General features: G+C 42.9%; 1 protein-coding gene and 1 non-coding gene across 26 annotated transcripts in view; both read right to left on the reverse strand.

The window, feature by feature from the left end:
* PHACTR1 (phosphatase and actin regulator 1) overlaps nt 1–24,813 on the reverse strand; it is a 580,504-nt gene that overhangs the window by 52,035 nt on the left and 503,656 nt on the right. For all 25 annotated transcript variants that reach the window (XM_065544413.2, XM_005554017.5, XM_065544412.2 and 22 more), the window contains 2 exons: nt 8,875–9,122; nt 6,773–6,929 (listed from right to left, as the gene is read on the reverse strand). In XM_065544413.2, the coding sequence (XP_065400485.1) occupies nt 6,773–6,929; nt 8,875–9,122 (405 nt within the window). The remainder of the gene's footprint in view (nt 1–6,772; nt 6,930–8,874; nt 9,123–24,813) is intronic.
* Nucleotides 22,537–22,697, reverse strand: LOC123573279 (U1 spliceosomal RNA). Its single transcript, XR_006697995.1, has one exon. It is a non-coding gene; the product is annotated as a U1 spliceosomal RNA (small nuclear RNA).

The raw sequence follows: 24,813 nt of genomic DNA on the forward strand, positions 1-24,813 counted from the left end.
AGATTTAAAATAGGTGGCCCAGGACTGAGATGGAGTCATTGCGCCAAATTCAGTCTACAAATATATATTTTTGCCTATCTCAGTTAAAGAGGGGTCTCATTCTGATGCTCAGGTTAGAGTGCAGTGGCACAATTATAGCTCACTGCAGCCTCGACCTCCTGGGCTCAAGGGATCCTCCTACCTTAGCCTCCCAAGTAGCTGGGACTACAGGTGGATGCCACCATGCCCAGTTAATTTTTAAGAATTTGTTTTGTTATCATGGGGTCTATGCTGGTCTCAGACTCCTGGGCTCAAGTGATCCTTCCACTTTGGCCTCCCAAAGTGCTGGGATTATAGGTGTGAGCCACTGTGCCAGTACTATAAAGTCTAAAACAATTGAAATTGTCATTTTAAAAATCCAGATTCTTTTCTCAGAAGAGCTAACAAACTAGTCCTTCATTTTTGCAAAACAACATGGGGTTGAAGCTGAACAGCGATGGCCTCTTGATGCAAGGGTGGACTTTTCATCTTGCCCCTGTTCCCAACACTCCCTCTTTATCTCCTCACTGTCTGCTTCACTTCTGTGCAATATCTCTCTGTCTCCACATGCAATTGGGGTCATGGTCCCTTCTCTAGGTAAACCCACTTGACACTTCTCCAAGTGTTATGGATTGAATTCTGTCTTCCTAAAACTTCCAGGTTGAAATCCTAATCCCAGCACCTCACAAGGTCTTTACAGGGATAATCATGTTAAAATGAGGTCTTCAGGATGGGGTGGTGGGCCCTAATCCAGCATAACTGGTGTCCTTATAGAAAGGGGAAATCTGAACACCGAGATACACACACAGGGAGAGCATCATGCAGAGACGAAGGCAGAGATTGAGGTGATGCATCTACAAGCCAAGGAAGGCCAAAGATTCCCAGCAAACACAAGAGGCCGGCAGAGACGCCCGGAACAGAGCCTCCCTCACAGCCCTCAGAAGGAACCAACTCTGTTGGCACCTGGATCTCAGACTTCCAGCCTCTAGAACTCTGAGACAATGCATTTCTGTTGTGTGTGCCACTTGATTTGTGGGACTCTGTTATGGCAGCCCCAGCAAATGAATACACCAAGTAGCTTAAATGAAGTCAGTATCTTCCTTTGATCATTGGGAATAATCATAGGTGAGTGGTCTGCATTATTGGCTATGTCTAGCTTAGGAAAAGGACATCACAAGGAGAAATGTTCTTTCCCAAACCAAGTGGCCAGGCTCCCAAGAGCTTCTACATAGAGATGCATCCGACTAGAAGCGGGGGGTCTGCCTGCTCCAGCTCAGTTGATGAAAAAATTCTGGTCAACTCTGACTGCCAAAAAAAAAAAAAAAAAAAAGCCCATAGTTCATTCCTGAGTAGGAGGGTGATATTTTAAGGGTAAAGGGATATTTTAGAGGAAGGAGTATGTCAGGGAGGTAGACGGCCCCAATCCTCATTTATTCCTGTGCTCACTTTAGATGATAAACTCCTGTGTGTATGGTGAGGCACTTTCCATTTTATTTTTCTTTTGCAGGCTTTTTCATCTGGTCCAAACAACCAAGAGGGTATGAGTGGGGACAGAGGACCGCAGTTGGAGAGGACTGGGCCAGTCGATCCTCTGTTGGGTCTGAAGAGCTAGCTGTTCCCTAAGTGAGGTCCCAAGTAGACTGGCTGTTGACTGACCACAAATAGGTCATGTTTTGGAGTCTTAATCTCCTTCCTTTAAACATGAGTAGCCCTATCAACTTACTGAATGACTCACTTTTTATAGGATGTTTCAGAATCAAAAGCACAGCTTGTTAGGCATCAGGTTTCTCTTTAGTTCCAGAACACCCCATAACTAGTGATCCGAAGCTCCAACCTCTGGGGGTTTCACTTCACCAATCAGTCAGTGCCACAGGCTGGAACGTGAGGAAGTGCCAGAGCATGCTGGTTCTGGCTGATCACGAGGTCGCCCTGACAGGGCACCCTAACTATGAACTTTGAGAAGCATGGCTCCATGTCTAATTTTTTTAATACTGATATTTTGGGGTAGTATGTTCAATTATATTTCAAATAAACAAAATAGGGTCATGAGGGAACATTACTCTTGTGGGAATAAAAAGCTTGACAAATGAACAGAACTAGAAGTAGATATGATGGCTAAGATCCCATAGTCAGGGCACCTCCTAGGGTTCAGGATGTGGAATCCCAAGAGGAGATGTAGAGAGAACACAGAATGGTTTCTCATGGGGCAGGGTAGGTGGGGCGAGGGATTGCCCTGAGGTCTCCGTGTGTCCACTGGAGATGAAAAGTGTTACTCACGTAGCACTGAGAAGTGACCCTCAAATCAGGGGACTCTAAGAGAACTTCATCAATACGAATCTAATCACATGTCCTCATATGTACCATTTCTTTTTGTATAAGACACAGGTACTACTGCAATGATACACCATGCACAGTACAATCCGGGCACAAATAACCATGTTAAAAAGGATGACATGAAATGAATGTAAACAGAAGCTCTACTATTTTCACCTGGCACCCCAGTGGATGGCATCATTCACCACTCCTTGGTCCTCTGTGCCATCCCAAAGTTCAAAGTCTGTATACATATGGAGGAGGAGCCACAGGAACCCTTCTGACCAACCTTCATGTCCCTAGGGTAGTCCATACGTTTCCAATGGCAGTTAATTGAAATAGTTATTTCTTTAAAAATCCAGATGACTTGCTGACTGAGACTTAGGAGAGTCTGCCCAATAGCCTCAACAAGTAAACGTTTTTGGAAGCACAGGGATTATTCTTAGAATGCTGCACATTGTGGTCTTTTTTTTTTTCTTATGTTACTGGAACTTTCAGGCTAAAATTATGTTTTCTATCTTGCTGACTCCATGAGGACCACAGACTTGGCCACATGCTTTTCAAAGAGCCTAACATTTCCAGTACATTAATAGCCAGAGAATGCTGCGGCCTTGTAGCTTCAGAAATGTCAACTCTACAGCACACGTCTGCATTCCTTTAGTTGCTTTTTGTGATCATAAAGCACATGTTTTACACACAGTAATCAGATGACCTAGTCTAATGCCCTCAGGGCAAATGACTAGGAAATGAAAGAATCAGAGCTAGAACCCAAACTCCTGACTCCAGAGTAGCTCGCTCTCTACCACAGTCACTTTTTGGTTCTCAGATTTCCCCTTCATTCTTCCCTGGCTTCAGGATGAATGGGTGGCTGGAAGCACAGAGCTGAGCTCTCAATTCTAAAGGGAATAGTCCCTAAAACTCTTTGGGTCTGCATTAATGGCTGTGCTACCTCAAAAATGGCCTTGAGGTATAGATATGACCTATCTGCCATATGGAGACATGTGCTAAGCTCTGTACAACTTTGCCAATTTGCTAGACATTCCTGACAGTCTGTCCTTTAGGCACAGTCCCTGCAATCTGGCTAGAGCTTCCAAGGGTCTTACCACAAAGAAAGAAACTCCCTAGTTGAAAGAGTAAAGGACAAAGTGGGTTCAGAGGAAGGACGCAGGTCATCTCAATCGCTTGAATATGCTGCCTTCTCTACTTTGTCTTTCTGTCCCTAGTTGACGTGTCTTCTTCTGCTGATAAGGTTTGGTTCTGTGTCCCCACCCAAATCTCACCTTGAATTTAATCCCCATAATCCCCACATGTCAAGGGCAGGACCAGGTGGAGGTAACTGAATCTTGGGGGCAGTTTCCCTCATGCTGTTCTTGTGATAATGAGTGGGTCTCATGAGATCTGATGGTTTTATAACTGTCTGGCATTTCCCCTGCTTGCACTCATTCTCTCTCCTGCCGCCCTGTGAAGAGGTGCCTTCTGCCATGATTGTAAGTTTCCTGAGACCTCCCCAGCCATGCAGAACTGTGAGTCAATTAAACCTCTTTTCTTTATAAATTACCCAGTCTCAAGTATTTCTTCATAGCAGTGAACTGAATAACACACCTGCTATCGGCCATAATGAAAGAGGGCTGGGAACGAAGTATACTATGGTAAATGTTCAGTGGATGTCACAAATTCCAAGCAGTATTTAAGCATCCTTATTAGGGGAAGAGTTGGGAAAGGGCTGATTTACCAGAATAGGATTTCAGATACAGAGAACCTCTTTCAGGACATGGATGGTTTATGTCTCTTCCCACCTCTGGGTTTTGCAGCTGCCTTTGCTAGCCAGTCATGGTGGTGGCTTGTGGATATGTATTCAGGCAGGACAGGCAGGGGTTGTCTCTCTTTTTAGGAGTATGCTCTCAGACAACAGTGCCCTTTTTTACTGTGCTAGTCTAAACCAGGTGCAAGGACCCCACAGTGAAAAAGCAGGTGGCCAGACTCACAGGCCGACTTCCTCTGCTTCCCATCTCTCTCTCACACTTGCCAAAGAAGAAGTCACTCAGGCAGCCAGATGCTCTGGCATCTCACTCCCACCTGCAGATAAATTTTCATTTGCCCCTCACATACCTGGGGCTCTGCTTGTACTGTAGCAGAGCTGGAGGAATGGGAAGTGAGGGGAAGGAGCTATGATAAAAGATCTGCTCCTTCTCTTTTTTCTAATCCCCTAGAGGATAATGTGTAAACTTGAACAAGCTGGGTCAGGAGTAGCCCAGAACCCTACCCACCCACCCCAACCAATCTCAGAATTGACATATGGTTCTATGTAATGTGAGAGAGATCAGGGAGGCCAGGATCATTATCTTCAAGTATGCTAAAGCATGCCATGTTACAGGGGATGAAGGTGCAGAAAACACAGAATAAGACCAATGGATGGGAGTGGCATGGACAGATTTCAGTTCAATATTGGAAAAATGCCTAACAATAAGGCTCTCCAACAATGGGACAGGCTCTCTAGAGAGCTGCAACTATCACTGAGGTATTAAAAGAGAAGGCCGTGTTACTCCAATCAATGAGAGAAAGTATGTATGTGTGTGTGGCAGGTGGTTAGATGTTTTCATTCTATGACTCTAAAGACTGCATAATACTCTGTCCAATCATCCATCAGTGTTGACCATTTTACAAAGCCCTGTACCATTACAACATCCTCCAAGAGGAAACCATGTTAATTTTGGAAAAGAAGCTGCCCTTAGGTAACAAAGTAAATCAGGTGGGAGGGAAGAATACTGGCATACAGTTGGATGATGCCTATGTCTACATAATCTCTATGCACCACCTTCCTCACTTGTACATTGCAAAGGTGATGGTAACAACAGGTAACTGATTGCTTGCTATGGGCCAGACACTGTTTTAAATACTTCTATTAACTTGCTTAATTTTCACAACTCACTCTTTTACTTATGCAGCAACACAGAGAAGAAACTAAGTGACTTACTTAAGGCCATACAGCTAGTAAGACGGAGAATCAGAAATTAAGCCCTGGTAGACATCCACACATTATGTCCAGGCACTCACAACAGTGTCTGGTACAAAGTAAGGGCTCAAGAGAGAGAATTCCAGAGCTGTGCTGTGTGACATTATGCAAAGCAACCAAAGTTCTCTATGCCTGGTGTTCTCATCTGTAAAATGGGTGTACGAATGTGTATCTTATAGAGAGGCCCAAAGACAAATGATTTAATACATATAAAATGTTTAGAGAATGGTGGCAAATAATAAGTAATCAACAAAGGTTACCTAATGTCACATAAACATGCCCTTGATTACAAATACATAGATAGGTGGTTAATATCTTAATATAATATAAAGCTATGCCTATGTCTGTAATATCCATACATAAAGGGCAATCACTCAAAAAGAGTCCCAGTGGAGTAATGAGGCATCACTACCAACCACTTAACCGTATAGCAGAAAGTTTGTTTATCTGACTGCTTTGTGCTTAGTCAAACCACACCTTATCTCTCCATAGGTCAATTCTATTACATGATGGAGGCCTTCCTTTCCTTCCTTCCCCTCCCTTTCCCTTCCCCTTCCCCTCCCCTTCTCCTTCTCCCTTCTCTTCTCTCCTCTTCTCTTTTCTCTTTTCTTTTTCTTTTTTCTTTCTCACTCTGTCACCTGGGCTGGGAGTGCAGTGACATAATAATGGCTCACTGCAGCCTTGACCTCCTATGCTCAAGCCATCCTCCTGCCTCAACCTCCTGTGTAGCTGGGACCATAGGCATGTGCCACCACATCTAGCTAATTTTTTATGTAGAGATGGGGTTTTACTTTGTTGCTCAGGCTGGCCTCGAACTCCTGGGCTGAAACAATCTGCCCTCCTTGGCCACCCAATATGTTAGGACTACAGGCATGAGTCACCGTGCCTGGCCAGATGATGGAGGCTTTTCTACAGATGATTATTCTCCCTGGAAAACTGCCTCTCAATTTCTCCCTGAACCTTGAATCAAGTGAATTTTCCAAGATTTGTATAAATGAAAGAGAGAGCACTATCGAAACAACCTTGGAGACAAAATGGGATGTTTTCCATTGCATCTTTTTTTTTTTTTTTTTTTTTTTTTTTTTTTTTTTAGACAGAGTCTTGCTCTGTCACACAGGCGCAATCTCAGCTCCCTGGAACCTATACCTCCCGGATTCAAGTGATCCTCCTGCCTCAGCCTCCTGAGTAGCTGGGATTAGAGGCCACCATGCCTGGCTAATTTTTGCATTTTTAGTAGAGATGGGGTTTCACCACGTTGGTCAGGCTGGTCTTGAACTCCTGACCTCATGTGATCCACCTGCCTTGGCGTCCCAAAGTTCTGGAATTACAGGCATAGGCTACTGCGCCTGGCCGAGAGTGAATTCTTTTGCTAGAATCTGGAAAGCTAAAGGCCCACTGCCAGGGAGGCAGAAGGTGCCGCTGTCCTACCTGGTGAGCTTGGTGCCAATCTGTTGCCTCAGCTCCAGCCGCTCCTCATCCGTCTGCCTGGGAAGGATGTTCTTTTCTTCCAGCTCTCGCTTGGAGGGCCTGTTGCTGAGTTTGATGGCTAAGGAGTCCTTCCTGCAGACCTTCATGGCCAGGGAGCCTATAGGAGAGAGAAATGAGTCAACTAAGGCTGACGTATCTGCCTGGGCTCCCACAGGGCCAACCCTGGGCCATAAGATACAAGGCAGGAAGGAAGTCATCAATGCTTTAACACCTGAAAGTGGTTAAGGCCTCAGTTCCTAGAGTTCCTGCCATTGCCACACACTCTACCCCCCTAGCACTGTGTGGGGCACATGGACAGCACACGGGGAGCCTGTGATTGGGTCTCTGCTCTCCAGGAACACCTAGCATGCAGGCGACATCACAAAGGAGGGCAGGACTGGCTGTGGGATGCAGTGGACTGCAAAGGGGGAGACAGGACAGCAGCCTTTAGCAATTAGGGGAAGTTTCACGAGGAGGAGGGGCTGACACCTGAAGCAGAGATGAGAGTGCAACAGGCAGCAGGTGGGCGGGGATCTGTGTCTGCAAAAGTTCAGGGGTGAAGGCTACACCAGGAAATCTCAAGAGACAGAAAAGATCAACTACACTGGAGCTGGGGGCATGTGAAGGAGAAAAAAGGTAGGTGGACGAAGTGGGGCTGGTTGGGGGTGGGAGTGGAGGTGAGGGCTTTGAAACAGGCAATATCCTGGGGTGGGTTTTTTCTTTTTAACCCCGGGGTTTCTGAGCAGCTGAGGCAGGGCTTCCCTACATCTGGTATAAATCAGTGGTTCTCAACCAGTGGTGATTTTGCTCCCCAGGGGACACCTGGCAATATCTCAAGGCATTTTTGATTGTCAAAACTAAGGTGCCAGGCAGAGGGTGCTACTGGCATCTAGTGGACAGAGGCCAGGGATGCCTGTAAACACCCCACAGTGCACAGTATGGCCCACACCAAAGAGTTATCTGGTCCCACATGCCGGGAGTGCTGAGGTTGAGAAACCCCGTTATAAAACATTCAGTTCTCTGGATACTGAACAGCAAAACAGGGGCTGAGCAGTTGCTCCCTCCATTCATGGATCATTGAGGTCTTTGGCTGCCCTGTGTGGTTCTTTCCTTGACATCATTTGGATCCCTTCATAGCTTGCCAGGTCTCACACGGAGCCAGCTATTTGAAGCCTGGTAAGTAGAGAGCAAGAGAAAATGCCAGCAGGCAACAAGTCTGAGGATGCCTTTGGGCTTTATTGTGTAGTGCTTTTCTTCTTTCTTCCTCCGCTGGTTTTAGAACATGGGCTTTAGAATGTGACAGAGCCTGCATCAAACCCCAGCATTGCCCCTTAGCAGATGTGAGGCCCTGGGCCTGTGCCTTGCTTCTCCATTTTCTGCCCTTATCTGTAAAATGAGGCAATAGCATCCATGCCTCAGGGTTGTGAGATGTAGGTGAGAGATTAAAACCATAGCCCATTGTCAGGCACACAGTACATGTTCAATGCATGGTTGCTATTCTCGTAAGTTCATTTATTAAAAAGTTGGCCAAATATCAGGCTGTACTCACGTAACTAAAATTTATTTACTGTTCATGGCTAGAGTGATAGGTTTTGAACTTTGCTTTCTTCATTTCTTCTCTTGTCTCTTAGCACATTTAAAGGTCATAAATAAGAAATTTAAATTGAGGCCTTCAAAGTTGCTGAGGTATGCTTAAAAACTGAATTTGTTGCATATACAGTGGGTAGTATTTGAGTGTTTGCTAGACAGACAGAGTTTTAAACTTTTTTTTTTTTTTGGGTCGTGGGAGAAGTTGCATCCTAAGGGAAGCAACAAAGAATAAGCCGTTTAAAGAGGTAGGAGGTGGTGGTAATTTTTAGAGCTAGGAGGGCATTTACCCTCTCTTCTTACTGATGTAGGAACTGAGGCCCCAAGAGGTAGAATAAGCTGCCCTACGACCCAGGACCAGTCAACACCAGAGTGGGGATTAGAACCCAGAATGCTGGGCTGCTGGGTCCGCTCTCTGCTCTCTTTCCACAATAGCATGCTTCCCCACCCCTGGTGAAGAGTTAAGATGAACGCACTGGTGTATAATGAGCTGTCATCGTCTTCATCCTCCTCCTCTTCCTCCTCTTCTCTTGTGTACAGGCAAGAAGAGTCTTCGTAGTCTGACTCGTGAGGCACATTTTCTTTATTGTCATCACATTCAATCACAACAGTTGGCACTTGTCTTATTTCTGGAAGGCCCATAGGTCCTGCTTTGGTGACCCCGTCACCCGAGTGCAACCCAGAGCTGTGGTAAGAAGTGGAACAGGGGACCCGCTGCTCAGAGCTGTTTAAAGACAAGGAGGAAAGAGGAAATTCATTTTGGCAAACGTGCTCTATAAATGCATCAAAACTATTTTAAAACTCAGTTGTTTAGTCCTAAGAGACAAAGGGTCTACTGGGCAAGTAAAGTTCCACTGCTCATCTTACAGGGAATCATTTTAAGACGGCACCATTTCCTGATGGGAATAGAAAATAATAAATGCAGCTCCTCGTGAGTGGTGTGATGGTTGCACAATGATGTGAACGTACTTAATGTCATTGAACTGTATGCTTTAGAATGGTTAAGATGGCAAATTTTATGTTTTCTGTATTTGCCATAATTAAAAATATTAAAAGCAAAGGTAAAGCATTAATCTGATAGTGAAGCTTCAGTTTCAGGAGAGAAAGATAATAATTGAGGTTCTAGTTTTCTAAAGCTACACAGGGCGACTGATAGGGACTGAGTGTGTGAAAGACTGAAATGCTGTGGCTGGAGATGCTCAGAAAGGGAAGAGGGGGATGGACAGAAGGCTGGAGACCCATGCATGACATCATCAGCGATGACCTACAGAAAGTTATCTCCCACAGGGAGCCACAGGTAATGCCAGTCTGGATATTTTGCAGGTCAATTTTCTAAGAGGCATCGAGGATGATGTTTTTGGTTCTACTTCTTAAGTTGAACCAACTTGGATCAAATATCTTTATTAACTAAAAAAGCTATACTGCTGGGCGTGGTGGCTCATGCCTGTAATCGCAGCACTTTGGGAGGCCAAGGCAGGCGGATCATGGGGTCAAGAGATCGAGACCATCCTGGCCAACATGGTGAAACCCCGTCTCTACTAAAAATACAAAAATTAGCTGGGCGTGGTGGCACACACCTGTAGTCTCAGCTACTTGGGAGGCTGAGGCAGGAGAATCACTTGAGCCTGGGAGGCAGAGGTTGCAGTGAGCTGATATCATGTCACTGCACTCCAGCCTGGCAACAGAGCGAGACTCCATCTCAAAAAGAAAAAAAAAAATCTATACAAGTTTGTTGTTCGAAAGTTAGTAAATGCATGTCATCAAAAATAAAGAAAATAATTATTTTCTGAATCCTCTAGCTGAGGATTATGTAGTAACTTGGAACCCTTTTTATGACGGGCTTTGCATGAAATCTAGCAAGTATCATAAGAATATGAAGCCAGAAACCACAGTTAAATTTTGTAATTCTTTTTCAGATTAACTGGAAGTGGAATTTATATCTTTCATTTAAGGAATTTCTAAACACAGGAAACTCAATGCATTTTACCATCCAAAAGTGTTTGACATGCATAAGGAAAATGGAGCATGAGGTTATATTATATATCAGTAAGTTCTACATTTGAATATTTTATCCAAAAGAAATCTGACTTAGGACATATGAATACATGCCTCTCCTCTGAAACTTTCAATTATGCTTTAAATTATTGCTATGCCTAATGTAAATTCAATTAACTTCCTTCCTTCCATTGTTTCCAAAGAGCTGTTTTTCTCTTTGTAGTTTTCACATAACTCTTCAGTGACACAAATGGAAAAATCTAGTTAACACATTATGAGCTATGATGTTCAATGCAATGAACTAAATCAACTTAAAAAAAGCCAACTACTGAATAGTATTAAATCATATATTTATAAAAATGCAGCATCTTATTAGTGGTTTACCACATTAGTGGTTTACGTCGGTCCATTTCCCACCTAATTTAATACAAATGACAATGGGAGCAGGAGGGTGAAGTCCCCAGAGTGGCAAAGGGTGATGGGAGTGGGGCTAGGGACTTGGTGCTCACCCTGCAAAAGCAGCCCTTTTATCAGTGACAGCCACTCCATTCCAACTGTGCTTGGATTTCCACATTGGGTATTATAGGAAGTAAGGATGGAAGAGGCAAAAAAATGTAATTCCACGGCTCATATTTTGCCCAAATCCTGTCTTTCCTCTCTCCATTTTCTAATTAGCAATGGTTTAATTAGCAATGGTTCCTATAAAGGCACAGAGCTAGGGATAACAGAAACCGGGAGCTGGGGATGAAAGCAGTCAATAGATATTCTTGTTTGGTGGGAAGAATCTTTTAAGGAAAAAAGTTGGAAACCAGAAAGCATGAGTTTCCTTAAGGTAGAAGGCTCCAAGTTGATTCAAGAAGATAAAGAAGAGAGAAAAACGCAAAGGAAGATAAGAAACTCCACCTCATAGGTAGTGTGTGATCAACAAGAGGCTGTGGTTTCTTCTCTTTCAAAGATACATGGGCAGCGTGAGACCTTCTTCAATAGGATGGGATTAAATGGAGGGCAGCTGGCTACTTTGAAAGGTACCAGGTACCATGCTACTGGGTTTGTCAAATAGGGATTGGTCAAGTGGCCAATGACTGCCTGTTGGGGCACTAGAGAAACAGCTAAAGACCTCTGGGACCAATCAGGTCATCTTCTTGATGTGTGAACCCTAGCATGTTCTTGAATGCCTAATTTTCCTTAAGAATGAAGGAGGTAGTTTTCCAGGAAGCTAGGTGAATCCACCAAAAGAATTGTAAAACATTCTATTAATAAATATCCACTGAATGCCAACTACACATCAGGAAGAGTCCTGAGAAGAAGACAAATGCCCCGATAAACCCACCCCTTTTGTAACTATGGAGAACCACAGGAAAGCAAGAAAAAAAAGGAGAGTACAGGAGTCAGCTGAGAAGGAGGCTGGGAAGGTTAACATGTGGCCTCAGTTTGGGGAGTCAAGACAGATCTGGGTCCATGTTTTGCCACTTACTGTCTTCTTGACACTGGTCACGTTGTTTAACCTCTGAATCTTGGCTTCCTCAACTGCAAAACGGGGTAAATCATGCCTTTTTTGTAGGGCTGGTGCATGTGAAGTCGCCTGTTGACACGGCCTCAAATGAGACCCTCACTGGTTATTGACAGACATGGCCTTTCAAGTGGTTTCACAGCATACTCAGTTTCAGTCCAGTCTCCAGAGCTGTTGGAGCGACTTTCTAAAACTCGGATCTAAGAGCCTCACCCAAGAGAACTTTGAAAGCCTCTCAAGTCTACAAAACTACTGCTCTGGGAGTGATGCAAATGAAAATTCAGTTAACGCATCATGAACTGTACTATTTGAGGCAAAGAACCAAATCAACTCAAATGCAGCATCTTATGACACGTGGCCTCTGTCCCGCTGGTGACGGACACCCAGCAGAACATCAGTCTCTGTAGCACGAGTTTTATATAATATAGTTATCCCCTAGATCTGCTCTAAATACAGGCTCTAATTCCAAAAGGAAGGTGAAAACCATTAGCCTGCAAATAGTAGCTTAAACATAGTGTCATGTGCCTGCCACACCCTACATAATTTGGCCCAAATTATTAACACAAACTCATTCCCACTTCTTTACTTCTGTCTCCAAACAACTAACCCCTTGATCACCTGCAACTATGCATTCAATGCTCTTGCCCTGGAATGTGTTCCCAAACCATCTTCACCTCATTCATTCCTATTTCTCAATACTTGTCTCAGTCAATGCCTTGCCTGTGTTTACAGGAGAGTCCTCAGGTGTGAAAACCATGATCATCTGTTTGCTTACTATCTTCTCTTCACCACCCAAGGCTGTAGGCTCCTTGGGGCAGAAGCCATGTCTTCTGTTTGTATCTGGTACCTATTACCATGCTTAGTGCCTAGTATCGTGCCTGACACAAAATAGATGCTCAGTAATTGTCTATTACTTTAGCCGAAGGAAAGAAATACAGGCTGGAATGACTGATGTTTAGGTACATTTGTAAGCAGTTGGCAAAACATGTTCAAAAGGTATTAACTAAGGGATTGTTTTTTAATTTTCAGAGAGGCATCTAGTGGTGTGCTGCAGGGATGTGGTGCTCTAGACTTGGTCAGCATCTTTATCAATGGCAATGATAAAAAGGGCATCCTCAATGAATAAGTGGAAGAATTGAAGGAGAGAAGGAAAGAAGGGAGAGTGAATAGAGAGAACATTTACTAAATGTGTAATTTTCACCCACAGTGTTGCATTTCACCTTTCCAACAACTGTACAGGACAGGTGCTGTTCTCCCCATTTTACAAAGCAGGAAATTGAAGCTCTGAAAGGGTAATTGAATAGGCCCACAAGGACACAGTTGGTAAAGGAAGGGCTTGAAATTTGAACCCACTCTATTACAAATTCTGCATGCAAAAGTTGAACTGTGATACTTATGAGATGTGTTTTTTGATAAAACACAAACCCCACTAAATGTACCCATGCAAGATGGAGGAAATATCATGCCTTGTCAACGTGTGTGAAAAATGGGCATTATTACTTTATAACTATTTTAAGTCCTACTAACTAGTGTTCTACCCTGCCATGACCAGGCCACTCCTGGGGCACTGAGTTTAATACTCAGGGCATTCAGGAGACCAATCCATTCACCGATCACCTTGGCTGCTTTTGCACCAAAATAGCAGAGTGGAGTAGTTGCAACAGAGCTGAAAATATTTACTATCTATCTGGTTCTTTACAGAAAATGTTTTCTGAGCCCTGATCTGAACCAATGTTTTCTAAACCTTGATTATACTCCTACCTCCTTAATTTTTTGTGTATGGCATCTTTGAAGTCCATTTACACTACTATTTACTTTGTAATTTTTTAAGTCAGTGTGGTACTTTTAAAAAAACTTAAACACTATTGTAACCTCATCCTAAGCAAATGCTATCTTTGTAATAACAGGTTTTATATGTAAATCATATAGGTTTATAACATGTTAAGATATATTTTTATATTTGTAATACATATATTTTCAATATTGATATATGCATAAGTGCATATAATATTCAATAAAATATTAAAACTAATAAAAGGTTGTCCTAAACTCATTTTCTGTACCACCAATGATGCAGGTATCCCATTTTGGTTAAATGTTGGTCTAGCGCAGGCTTTTTCAACACAGGCATGACTGACATTTTGGGCCAGAAAATTCATTGCTTTGAGAGTTGTCCTGTGCATTGTAGTATACTTAGCAGTACCCCTGGCCTCCACCCACCGGATACCAGCAGCACTTCCTCCAACTGTGACAGCCAAAACAATCTTCAGACATTGCCAAATGTCCTCTGGGGGACGAAAATCATCTCAGATTAGGAGGCACTGGCCTAGAGCATCCACAGTGGCTTTGCTGCTTGCTGCATTCTCAGCACTATACCATGTGAGTCTCCTCAAAAGCCACTTAGGTATTATCAGGAATCTGCAGCATTCGCTGAATGATGAAGAACTGTCCAGATCCTGTCACGTGAGTTCCTGACTTGTCAGGTCTGAGGCTGGCACTCTGGGGGCTGTACCAAGACGCTGATGCTCTTGGGGTTCTACTTACTCAGCTACTTGCACGCCTGCTTTCAGTTCCTGAGCTGTTACCTCATGAATGCAAGAGCTCCAAGCTGATGCTTGAGTGAAACAGGTTTTCTCATTCTGTTGCCCAGATCAGTGATTTACTGAATGACACTCAGTGGCCTGAGAGTCACATCTTCCAGAGTACCTATCAACCTCCCTGAGGAATTGCTGACTCGTGTAATAAGATCTATTCTAGACCATTCACATCAAAATTCTTTGGCATTAAGCATTTAGCTGGCTTCAGATTCAAATGGACTTCATTGCATATGGGTTGTTTTCACCCTCCCTCTTCCTAAGGGCTAACTAGCTTCTAAAACCACAGGTAAACGTGAAGAATCTCATCCTAACCTCCGAGATGGAGCCTTTGTTCATTCTTTTTTTTTTTTTTTTTTGAGACAGAGTCTCACTCTCACCCAGGCTGGAGTGCAGTGGCGCGATCTTGGCTCACTGCAACCTCTGCCTCCTGAGTTCAAGCAGTTCTCTGCCTCAGCCTCCCAAGTAGCTGGGATTACAGGTGCCCACCATCAAGCCCAGCTAATTATTGTATTTTTAGTAGAGGCAGGGTTTCACCATCTTGGCCAGGCTGGTCTTGAATTCCCGACCTCGTGATCCACCTGCCTTGGCCTCCCAAAGTGCTGGGATTACAGGCATGAGCCACTGGGCCCGGCCACCTTTGTTCATTCTAACTGGATTATTGCAGATGATACCAGAAGTTAACATTTCTAAATGCTCACACTGTCCCATGTGTTGATTTACTTGAGCTTCACAAGGATCCTAAAAGATAGGTACTATTGTGATTTTCCCATTTTAGACGGGAAAACACAAAGGCACGTGGCCAAGGTCACACCACCAGAGGGATGCAGACATTGAATTCAGGCTGTCAGACTATAGGACCTGATCTACTGATGTCACTATACTACTGCCTATGTAGAGGCAGTGGTCCCCCAGTGGCTCCAAACCTTACTCTCCTTCCAGAACCTCCCCCTCCGCATCCACCCAGTCCACCCTCTATTCTGCTGTCAAACCGGTCTGATCATGTAATTCTCCTAATCAAAAGAGTCAGGAAAGGCCTCACTGTAAACTGGGTCAACGCCACCCTCTATAGCATGGACTAAGAGGTGCTTCACGATCTGACCCCCCACCTCCTTTCAATCTCATTTGTTATAATTCTTTACTGTCTCCCCAGTGTTCCAGCCACATCAGACCACGTGCCACTGCCCAAGTACACTGTGGACTTTCTTGCTTCCTCCCTCTGCTCCTGCAGTTGCTCCACCCCAGAACTCACCCTTCAGGTTTTGGCCTAGAAAGAGTATCCTGTCTATCCTTCAGGGATGGCTCAAATCTCATTTCATTTGAGCATCCTTTTCTGATTTTTAAAAATGGAAATCAGTCCCTTCTCTGCACATCCATAGCCTCTGTTCCCAGCTTTGTTACAGCATCTGCCACATTAGGTTATAATTACAGGCTAAGCATTTACCCCCACCCCCATTAACTGCGAGCCTCTCCAAGACAGAGGCTGATGATCTTCCTGCCTCAACCTCATCATGGCACGTGTGTTTGGAACTGATGGATAAGTTGATCAAATATTTGAATTGAAGTCACACGCAATCAGAGTACATCACATGACATTTCCAATTACTTAATTTGCTAAAATTAGGATCCCTGACCCTTAGATAGAGTCTTGCTGTTGTAGGGAAATTCTCTTTGTGAAAGGAGCATTAGGATTTTGGGAATAGTGCTCTAGAGTTCTTTTGCCTAAGAAGACAACTCGAGGAGCAAAGGCACAGAGATCTATGCAAGCAAGAGCACGTTGGTATGGTGTGGCCTTCATTCCAGGACTGTGTGTCCACAGAAGAGGTAACAGAGAGAGCTTATGGTATTCCAGTTTCCAATTCTATACTCACAGGCCCTCAGCCCACTTCAATTCAGACTGTCCAAAGTTAGGCTGCTTTGTAAGGTGACGTCATTGAGCTTGATATGATCTATATGGTTTCTTCTTATACTAACATCCTATAATGAATTTAAACAAAGACCAAAGGCCTTAAATTATTTTCCAGGGGAAAAACAGATGAATTTCTGCTCCCTGTCATCTAGGTAGCACTCAATAACGTCATTTTCTTGACAAACATAAGAGGGATGAACGTGCAGAAACTAAAGAGCATTCCATGATGTTCACAGGATGTTGGACAGATGCACCATTTCAGAATATTCCCACACAATGTCTTACAGATACCAGCGGGTTCCACAGCTCAGGATGAAGGAGCAGGGGCATCTTTCAAAACAACCGCACGGCAACCACAGATGGTCCTTTAGTGTCCCATGAAAGTGTGTTGTAAATGTTCATCATCTCATTTAATCGCCACAAAAACTTGCAGAGTTAAGAAGGGTATTGTTATTATCTTGATTTGCATGAATGGGCACATGAAGTCTCTGAGAACACAAGTGATCTCTCGGTGGTGATCACAGCAGGATGTGAACTCAGGTCTTCCCACCCAGGCCCTGTGTTCTTTCCATGAACCACGTTGCCTTCTCCTGGAGAATCAGCAAAGCCCATCATTTTTTCCATAGATGTATATGCTGACTATGAAATGCAATTTATACTGCAAATTTTAAAAACCATGGAATATAATATTTTTATAACAAAAAGCAAGGATAACAGATGTTCACACAATCCAGCTACTCTCTCGCTATGAATTTTGCTGTGAAGAGTCCCATGATGAGGGCTATTGTGGAACACGTAGGGAGGGGGTTTGAATTCTAGACTTGGGGATACAAGTTTTGTGTAAGTAGCACACGGCTGAGGGTGAGTAGGTGTGCAGAAAGAATAGGCGACAAGAGGGAGGACAGAATAATTACCAGGCTGGATAATCCAGCCTTGCACAATGGAGCGCTGGTGATGAAAAGGGGCATGCGGTGGGTTTCTTGTCTATTGTGGCCACTTTAATGACACATCTCCTGGAGGATAGAGAGGCATCACCACCACACTCCTCCCAGGACCCTGCATGATGGTTCTTCAGTGCCCTGTCCCCGCCTGACATCATATTACATATTCATAGGCTTATTACCTGTTGCTCCCACTAATGAGTAAGCTCACAAGGATGAGGACGTTGTTTCGTCCTTATTTTCCCCTAGAGGATGGAACAGCTTAAATGAACAGAAAAGAATGAACAGAAGTATCCCTAAAACAGAAGGCTTGCTATTTGCACAACACTGAAAAGAGATGTATTTGGAAAGCTTGAGAGGAAAATGGCAGTCCCGAATCGATAAAAGGCACACATTTAAAACTGCCTTCCTCTCATCACATCTACAGGACACCTTAGGGAGGTGAAAAGCTGTACTCTCTTCACCTGGTCTTGTTCACACCAAGAATGACCTTTACCAAGACTTCTTCTTGGAACACTCAACTCTTCTCTTTGACTCTGTTAAACTAAGTAGGAGATGCACAGGTTGAGAGCCCAGGCAGATAACCATTTCTGTCTTCCTTCCCTTTTTCTACCACTTCTTTTCTTTTCTTTTCTTTTTTAATAGCTCATTGCAGCCTTGGACCTTTGGGCTCAAGCAATCCTCCTGCCTCAGTCTCCTGAGTAGCTGGGACTAACAGGTGCATGTCACCACACCTGGCTAATTTTTTGATTTTTTTTGTAGAGATGGGGTCTCGCTATGTTGCCCAGACTGGTCTCAAACTCCTGGGCTCCCGAAGTTGTTAGGATTACAGGAGTGAGCCACCGTGCCTGGACTTTTCCTACCATTTCAATGGCTGAATGTTTTTAAGGGTTCTCTAGACTTCAAAAATGAAGAGACTGACTTACCTTTCATGTTCATTACTGGATAAGGGTAAAGCACAGACCTTACTTTCAGTCATTCATACAGGAATGAATGCCAAGACATCTACCGTGAGTCCAGGTCATTATAAGAGTCACTCCCTTTTCAAGGGAGCTTTGTAATAATCACTTTATCTCCATTCCATGGTACAGGCTGATGAGTAGGAAATCACTGTGACCCATCCATGGGAGGAGAATTACTGGCTGGCAAACACCTTTGAAACTGTTGTAGGGAATCAAGTGCAGGTCATAAAATTGAAAATCATTGTCTCTTTTAAATCCTTAATCTTTCTCTAAAGTAGGTGGGATCCATTTCACTATCATTTCTAAAGAAAAACATGTAATAAAGGGAATATTGCTTTCTGGTATCTGATTTTAAATGCATCCATTGTTAAAAAAAAAAGACATTAATCTCCTCAAAGGACAGAGAAAATTTATAATCTACAAATATGACACTGAAAACCAAATTAAACTTCAACAGGAACAGCTTTTGTAATTTAGTCTGCATGAGTTAGGAAGTGAGTTTTCAGAGGAGAGAGAGAACAATCAGCCACTTTCCTCCTGGAGACCAAAAATGTGTGAGAAATTATGCTGCAAATTGCAGTGCCTGAGGCTGAAAAATAGCAGAAATAACCACTGTAGCCCAAGAAAATAGTTAATCAGCTTCTTTTTAGGAAAGCAGGCATACATTGTGTGGTTTATCATGGCCTAGGATTGGCCTTCTAAGATAAGACATGTAACATTAAAGCTTTTGTTTTTTGTTGAACTTTAGTCAGCAAGAAACTATGCTGTTCTATATATAGACGAGGGCACTGAGCCTTCCTGAATAGAAAACGTATTTTGAGTTTTTTTTTTCCAACAGTGGTAATGGATTTAAATTAATTTGTTCACAGCCTCTGTCCTTTCAGGGACCAATGAATGACCCACATTTCTGAAATACTGTCTGGGATTGGGATGTGATGAACAAAACCATAAGACACACAGAGTCTGACCAACAGCCCATCCCTCCCAGCATTCTCTATTTCTGATGGAGAAACCGGCGGTGGCTTTTCTATTTGACTTTGTCCCTAGACGCTGGTGGGTGTTCTAGCATGCTTGGTTGAGCATGGGTACTAAAAAGGCAGGACACAGAGTCAGCAGGACTGCGCAAGTCCCAGTTGGACCATTCGCTAACCTAGTCTCTTGGTCTTTGGCTCCTCATCAGTTAAATGGAGAAACCTAGGTGCCCACCTCACAGGCAATTGCGAAATTAGAAGGCAATGCTGGTGCAGTGTGCTTCCTGGACATCAACGCTGAGAGCTGCTGTTTTAACTAGGAGTGCATGTCAACACCAACAATTTATCATAAATTAGTCATTATAGATATTACCCGCTAATTTATTAAAATATTTCCTTTAGTATTTTAATAGTTTTGATTCACAAAACTTTCTGGACAACGGTTTCTAAGATCAAATAATCAATATTTGTGCACTGGAAAAGGGCAGGATTTCTATTGAAGGAAACAAAAAAAAAAAATCAAAAGCAGATTCACTTTCTTTTGAAAACACACTTCCTTTTTTTTTCATCTTCTTAGCCTTAAAAAGGTGTTAATGGTTTGTACGGTCTCATTTTAACTTTCCTTAAACAATTAACTTAGGAAATTGGTTAGACAGTTTCCTTGCCAACCTTATAGGGAAGGACAGGTCTTGCTCATAATGACATTACTTTGCACTAAAACCACATCTGTACCTTGGAATAGCAGTTAAATCTGAAAAACAACATGTACGTGTAGCCAATTAAAGATGATAAATATAGGCTTTAAAAGCAAATAACTGACCTAAAGTAAGAGATTGACAGTGCTGGCTTCCAAGGGGCAAGGACAAATGTCTAACTGGAATTGTGTGAGATGCTGAAGAGATGATCATCACCATAAGAAGAGAATCTTTCCCTGGAAACATATTTCATTTAACAATGTAGGCCATTTGTTATGTCATGAAGAAACACGGAACTTCACAGCAACACCACTTCACAAGCAAATAACACCTAGGTATTCAGAGTTTCATTCTTGCTGAGGCACTGATTCACATCTGTGTATTATCAGGGAACACCCTAATTAGCAGGTGAAACATTACAGACACAAGCCAATACAATAATTATGTTAGACTGTTAAGGCTAAAAGAAACCCTAGGGATCATCTAGTTTAGCAGCCAGAATTATTCTTTAGAATTTCCTGTGACCTTTGAGGCAACATGAAGAAAAGTAATTGTCACCATGAAATGTATTTATCCAAGGATTATAAATTGTATTACACTCTTTGAAAGGCCTAAAAATAATCATGGGATAATAGAATTCTAGAGCTTGGAGGGATTTCGGGGTCTACTGATTTCAATTTCTTCTGTCTAATGTAAAAACTATTCCTTTTTCAATATTCTTGACAATCTCCAGCTAATATGTAAATGCAAAAAGGGGAAATTATAAGAAATAATAAACTATTTGTATGAACTTATCAATGTCATTATGTTAAAGGAAAGATTGCTTTGTCATTCTGTGCCTATTACAATGCTTGGCATGCAGTGATCAATGGGTGTTGCTAAGAGTTCAAGACGATTCTGGAACTTTCCTGCATCTAGTTGACCATCCAGATTGGACTGGCTTATCCATGCTAACACAGATGTACATCAAATATGCCAGCAGAGGTAAAGCCATTCTATTTCTCCAAAATTTCACATGAGAGTTAACCTACTTCAATATATCTAATCTGCAGTTACAGAGTTGAATATGTCCTTAGCAGCTGATCCCACCTGTATGTTTTTTCTCTACATAAATACATGAGTAAACCATTTGGGACTCCTGTTGGCCTGATTTTTCTTAAAAATCTTCAGTGTCCTCTCTGTTGGTTCTTCCTTATATCTGATTACAATGTTATGTCATCAATCTCATTCTCTATGCTATGTCTTCTAAAAACCTGGAGAATAAATGCCAACTTCCTTTTCTTATTAAAAACCTCATTCACTATCTGGAGATAGTATATCACCCCTTCCTCTAATCTGCCTATATGTTCTCTCATTCCCTTTCTCCTCTCCATCTGGTTATTCCTTTCTTTTAGCTTTTAGTTTAAATGCAGTTCTTCAGAGAAGACAACTCCGAATTTCATAGACCAGTTGACATTCCTGTTGTCCATTCTTCTCCTTCCCTGTACTCTCACGGTAACTGATCTGCCCAGTCTATACTCCCAGCAGGTTCTAAGCTGCACTGAGGGTATCTTCTGTATTTTATTCACTGTTACATCCCCAGTGCCAAGCACGGAGCCCGGTCTAGAAAATGCACTGAGCAAAGAATTGGTGGATCTTGTTTGCTAAGCAAACACAGGTACCATCCTTTCTTTTCGCAGGGCCTGTTTTCATTCAAGATTTACAAGTCAGTAATTGCCTGAATTTTTTTCCTAGCAAATATCAGAGCTTTCTTCATCTAGCTGCTCAGGGACTTTGGACAGGAAGAGGTAGATAAAGAATGAATTTATTAGAAACGTATTTACTTTTTCATTTATAAGGCCCATAGGTGGCAATTTCCATCAGAACTAAATGTATGATACTTAAAATTTTCCTAAACTAAAACTCACTGGGTGTAAATAAGGCATCATTAAAAATATCTACTGATATTTTGCATCAGTTGATAGCATGCATGAATGATACTAGTAGCAAAAACTCATTCATATTTTGCCTTTTTAGATCAAACTCAGAGATTTCAATTATTCTTCCCATGTGAACTCACCTGGTCTACCAACACACTCCTTCCTCTAATCCGTCTAGGATGTACCAGCATTGCCTTTCTCCTCCTTACATGATTGCTCCTATTTTTGAGGTCTCAGCATAAAATGCTGGAAGTTAACTTTCAGGTTTAGTTTGAGGACACCGGATAGAGCTGGACTATCAAATACGATTCCCTACACCTTAGCAATCTTAGCATCCCTACCTTAGCTGAGGATGATAACCTCTCTCCCATTTTATCATTCATTAAGGATTTGCTCCAAGAGAATTAATAAGAAGGGAAAATGTACTTCAATGATGACTTAGGTTCATAATCAAAATTATAGTATCTGGAGCTCTAGTTTGATATTACCAGACATGACAAGCAAAGACCTAGGTTTAACTTGAAGGGAGGAACTTTGTATGTTGCTTCTAACATCAAACACAACACAACAGGAATGGCCCAACTGGGGAAGCAGGAGTGGATCCACACAAAAGCCAGTTTCTTTTCTTCCTTTGTTTTTTTTCAGGGGAAAGCACGAACACAGTCCCCCACTACCACAAATTATGCAGTCAAGTTTCCCACATTTGGGAAAGTCACAGGGGTCAGCACATACGGAGTGCAATGAATAAGCCTGCTTGGGAAAACGACCTTTGTGATCATGTATCTCCACTGCCAGATAAGTATGCAAAAGCCTGTTTCTATAATTGAGACAGTTTATAACAAAACATTGATCGTAATAGTAAGATATTTTTCTATTTCAAAGATTAGAGTAACTTTGAATGAAACCCACTCCACAAATAGTTTCACAATACTTCCTACATGAGAGGTACTATGGCAGATTAAGGGTCGAGAGCCATTGTGGCCCATTTGTGCTGCTATAATAAAATACCCGAGACTGGGTAATTTAAAAAGAACAGAAATGTGTTTCCTCACAGTTCTGGGGGCTGGAAAGTCCAAGATCAAGGCGCTGACAGGTTTGGCTGTCTGGTGAGGGTTGCATCCTCCGGCTGGGAGAAATGCAACATCCTCCCATGGTGGAAGGCCAAGAGAGCTTTATGCTGCTGTTTGAAGTCCCTTTCACAAGGGTCTTAATGTCATTCACGAGGGAGGAGCCCTCATGGCCTAATCATCTCTTAAAGGCCCCACTCATTAATACTATCACATTGGCCATTAAGTTTCAACTCCTGAATTTTGGAAGAGAGATACTAAAACCATACCATATGGGCAGACAAGGATGGTTCTTGTCCACATTAAAGAGAGAATATCTAGAGAAACACATAACCTGATGCAAGCATGCAAAAGGGGTGTGTGCAGGAGGGCAAAGCTCTGTATAGGAATCTGAGAAGGGATCACAGAGGACCTGGTATTTTAATAATGTCTTGAAGAACAAGAATTTTTCTTTGTGAAAGAAGCTGCTGTGGGTAGTAGAGGATGGGATGGAAGAGAATGCATTCCAAACAGAGGGAATAGTTCAAATTGTTAGAATAAAGAAAATATAAAAGGTTAAAGACCACTAATACTGCTTAATATTTATATAACATATGCCTTGTGAGAACTCAATCCATCGATAGGAAGCAGATTAATAAGCGAAAGAATATCACTGTAGCTATGAGAGGCTCTCCATTCATTCAGTTATTTTTTCACTCACTCACTCACTCACTCACTCACTCACTCACTCACTCACTCACTCAAACCTATAAGCCAGGCCCTGTTGTAGGCACTCTGGATACGGCCATGAACAAAACAGTTGCTGCCCTTGTGGACTGTATGTTCTATTAGGTGAGAAGAGCAACAAACTGAACGAAAGGCAAATGACACAAAATATTAGATGGTGAAAAATGCTTTGATAAGAATACAAGGAGCTGGGGAACAGGCTGGGTTGCGAGGACGGTTGCCATTTTGAACAGGAAGGGCCTCGTTGAGTACGTGACATTTGAGTAGAGACCCGGGGCAGGTAAGTGTAGGAGCCCTGAGGATATCTGAGGGAAGGGCAATCCATCCAGGGGAACAGACGGTGCCAAGGCCCCATCAGAAGGCATCTAGCATGTCTAAGAATGTGCGAGAATAGCGGGAAGGTTGCTGTGTGAGGGAGGAGGGAGCAACACAGAGGGGAGCCGATGAAGCGAGGGAGACCACAGGGGCAGTCCATTAATACTCAGGTTTCAACCCCTGAATTTTGGAGGAGAGATGCTCAAACCATAGCAGGTGAGGAGACAAGGACGGTTCCTGTCCACATTAAACAGAGAATATAGAGAGAAACACATAACCCAATGCAAGGGTGCAACAGGGGTGTGTGCAGGAGGGCAGAGCTCTGTACCAGAGTCTGAGAAGGGGTCACAGAGGACCTGGAATTTTACTAATGTCTTGAAGAGTAAGTAGATTTTTCTTTGCAAAAGAACTGGGAGTGGGAGTGGGCTTCTGGGTCACGGGGAGGATTTCGCTTTTTACTCTTAGCGAGCTGGATGGTAACAGGAGTATTTTGGGCACAGCCATTGTTAAGAGCTGAGCTGTGTCCCCAGATAAATTCGTACGTTGAAGTCCTAAGTCCCAGTGCCTCAGAATGTGACTGTATTTGGAAGCAGGGTCTTTAAGGAGGTGAGGGAGTTACAATGATGTCACTGGTGTGGGCCCTAATCCACCATCACTGGTGTCCTTATAAGCAGAGACGAGGAACAGCCACACACAGAGGGAAGACCACGTGAGGACACAGAGAGGAGACATCACCTCTACAAGCCAAGGAGAGAGGCCCCAAAGAAAAAAACCCTACTGACACCTTGATCTCAGACTTCGAGCCTCCAGA

Source organism: Macaca fascicularis, chromosome 4, assembly GCF_037993035.2.
Source record: "Macaca fascicularis isolate 582-1 chromosome 4, T2T-MFA8v1.1".
NCBI classification, from domain to species: Eukaryota; Metazoa; Chordata; class Mammalia; order Primates; family Cercopithecidae; genus Macaca; species Macaca fascicularis.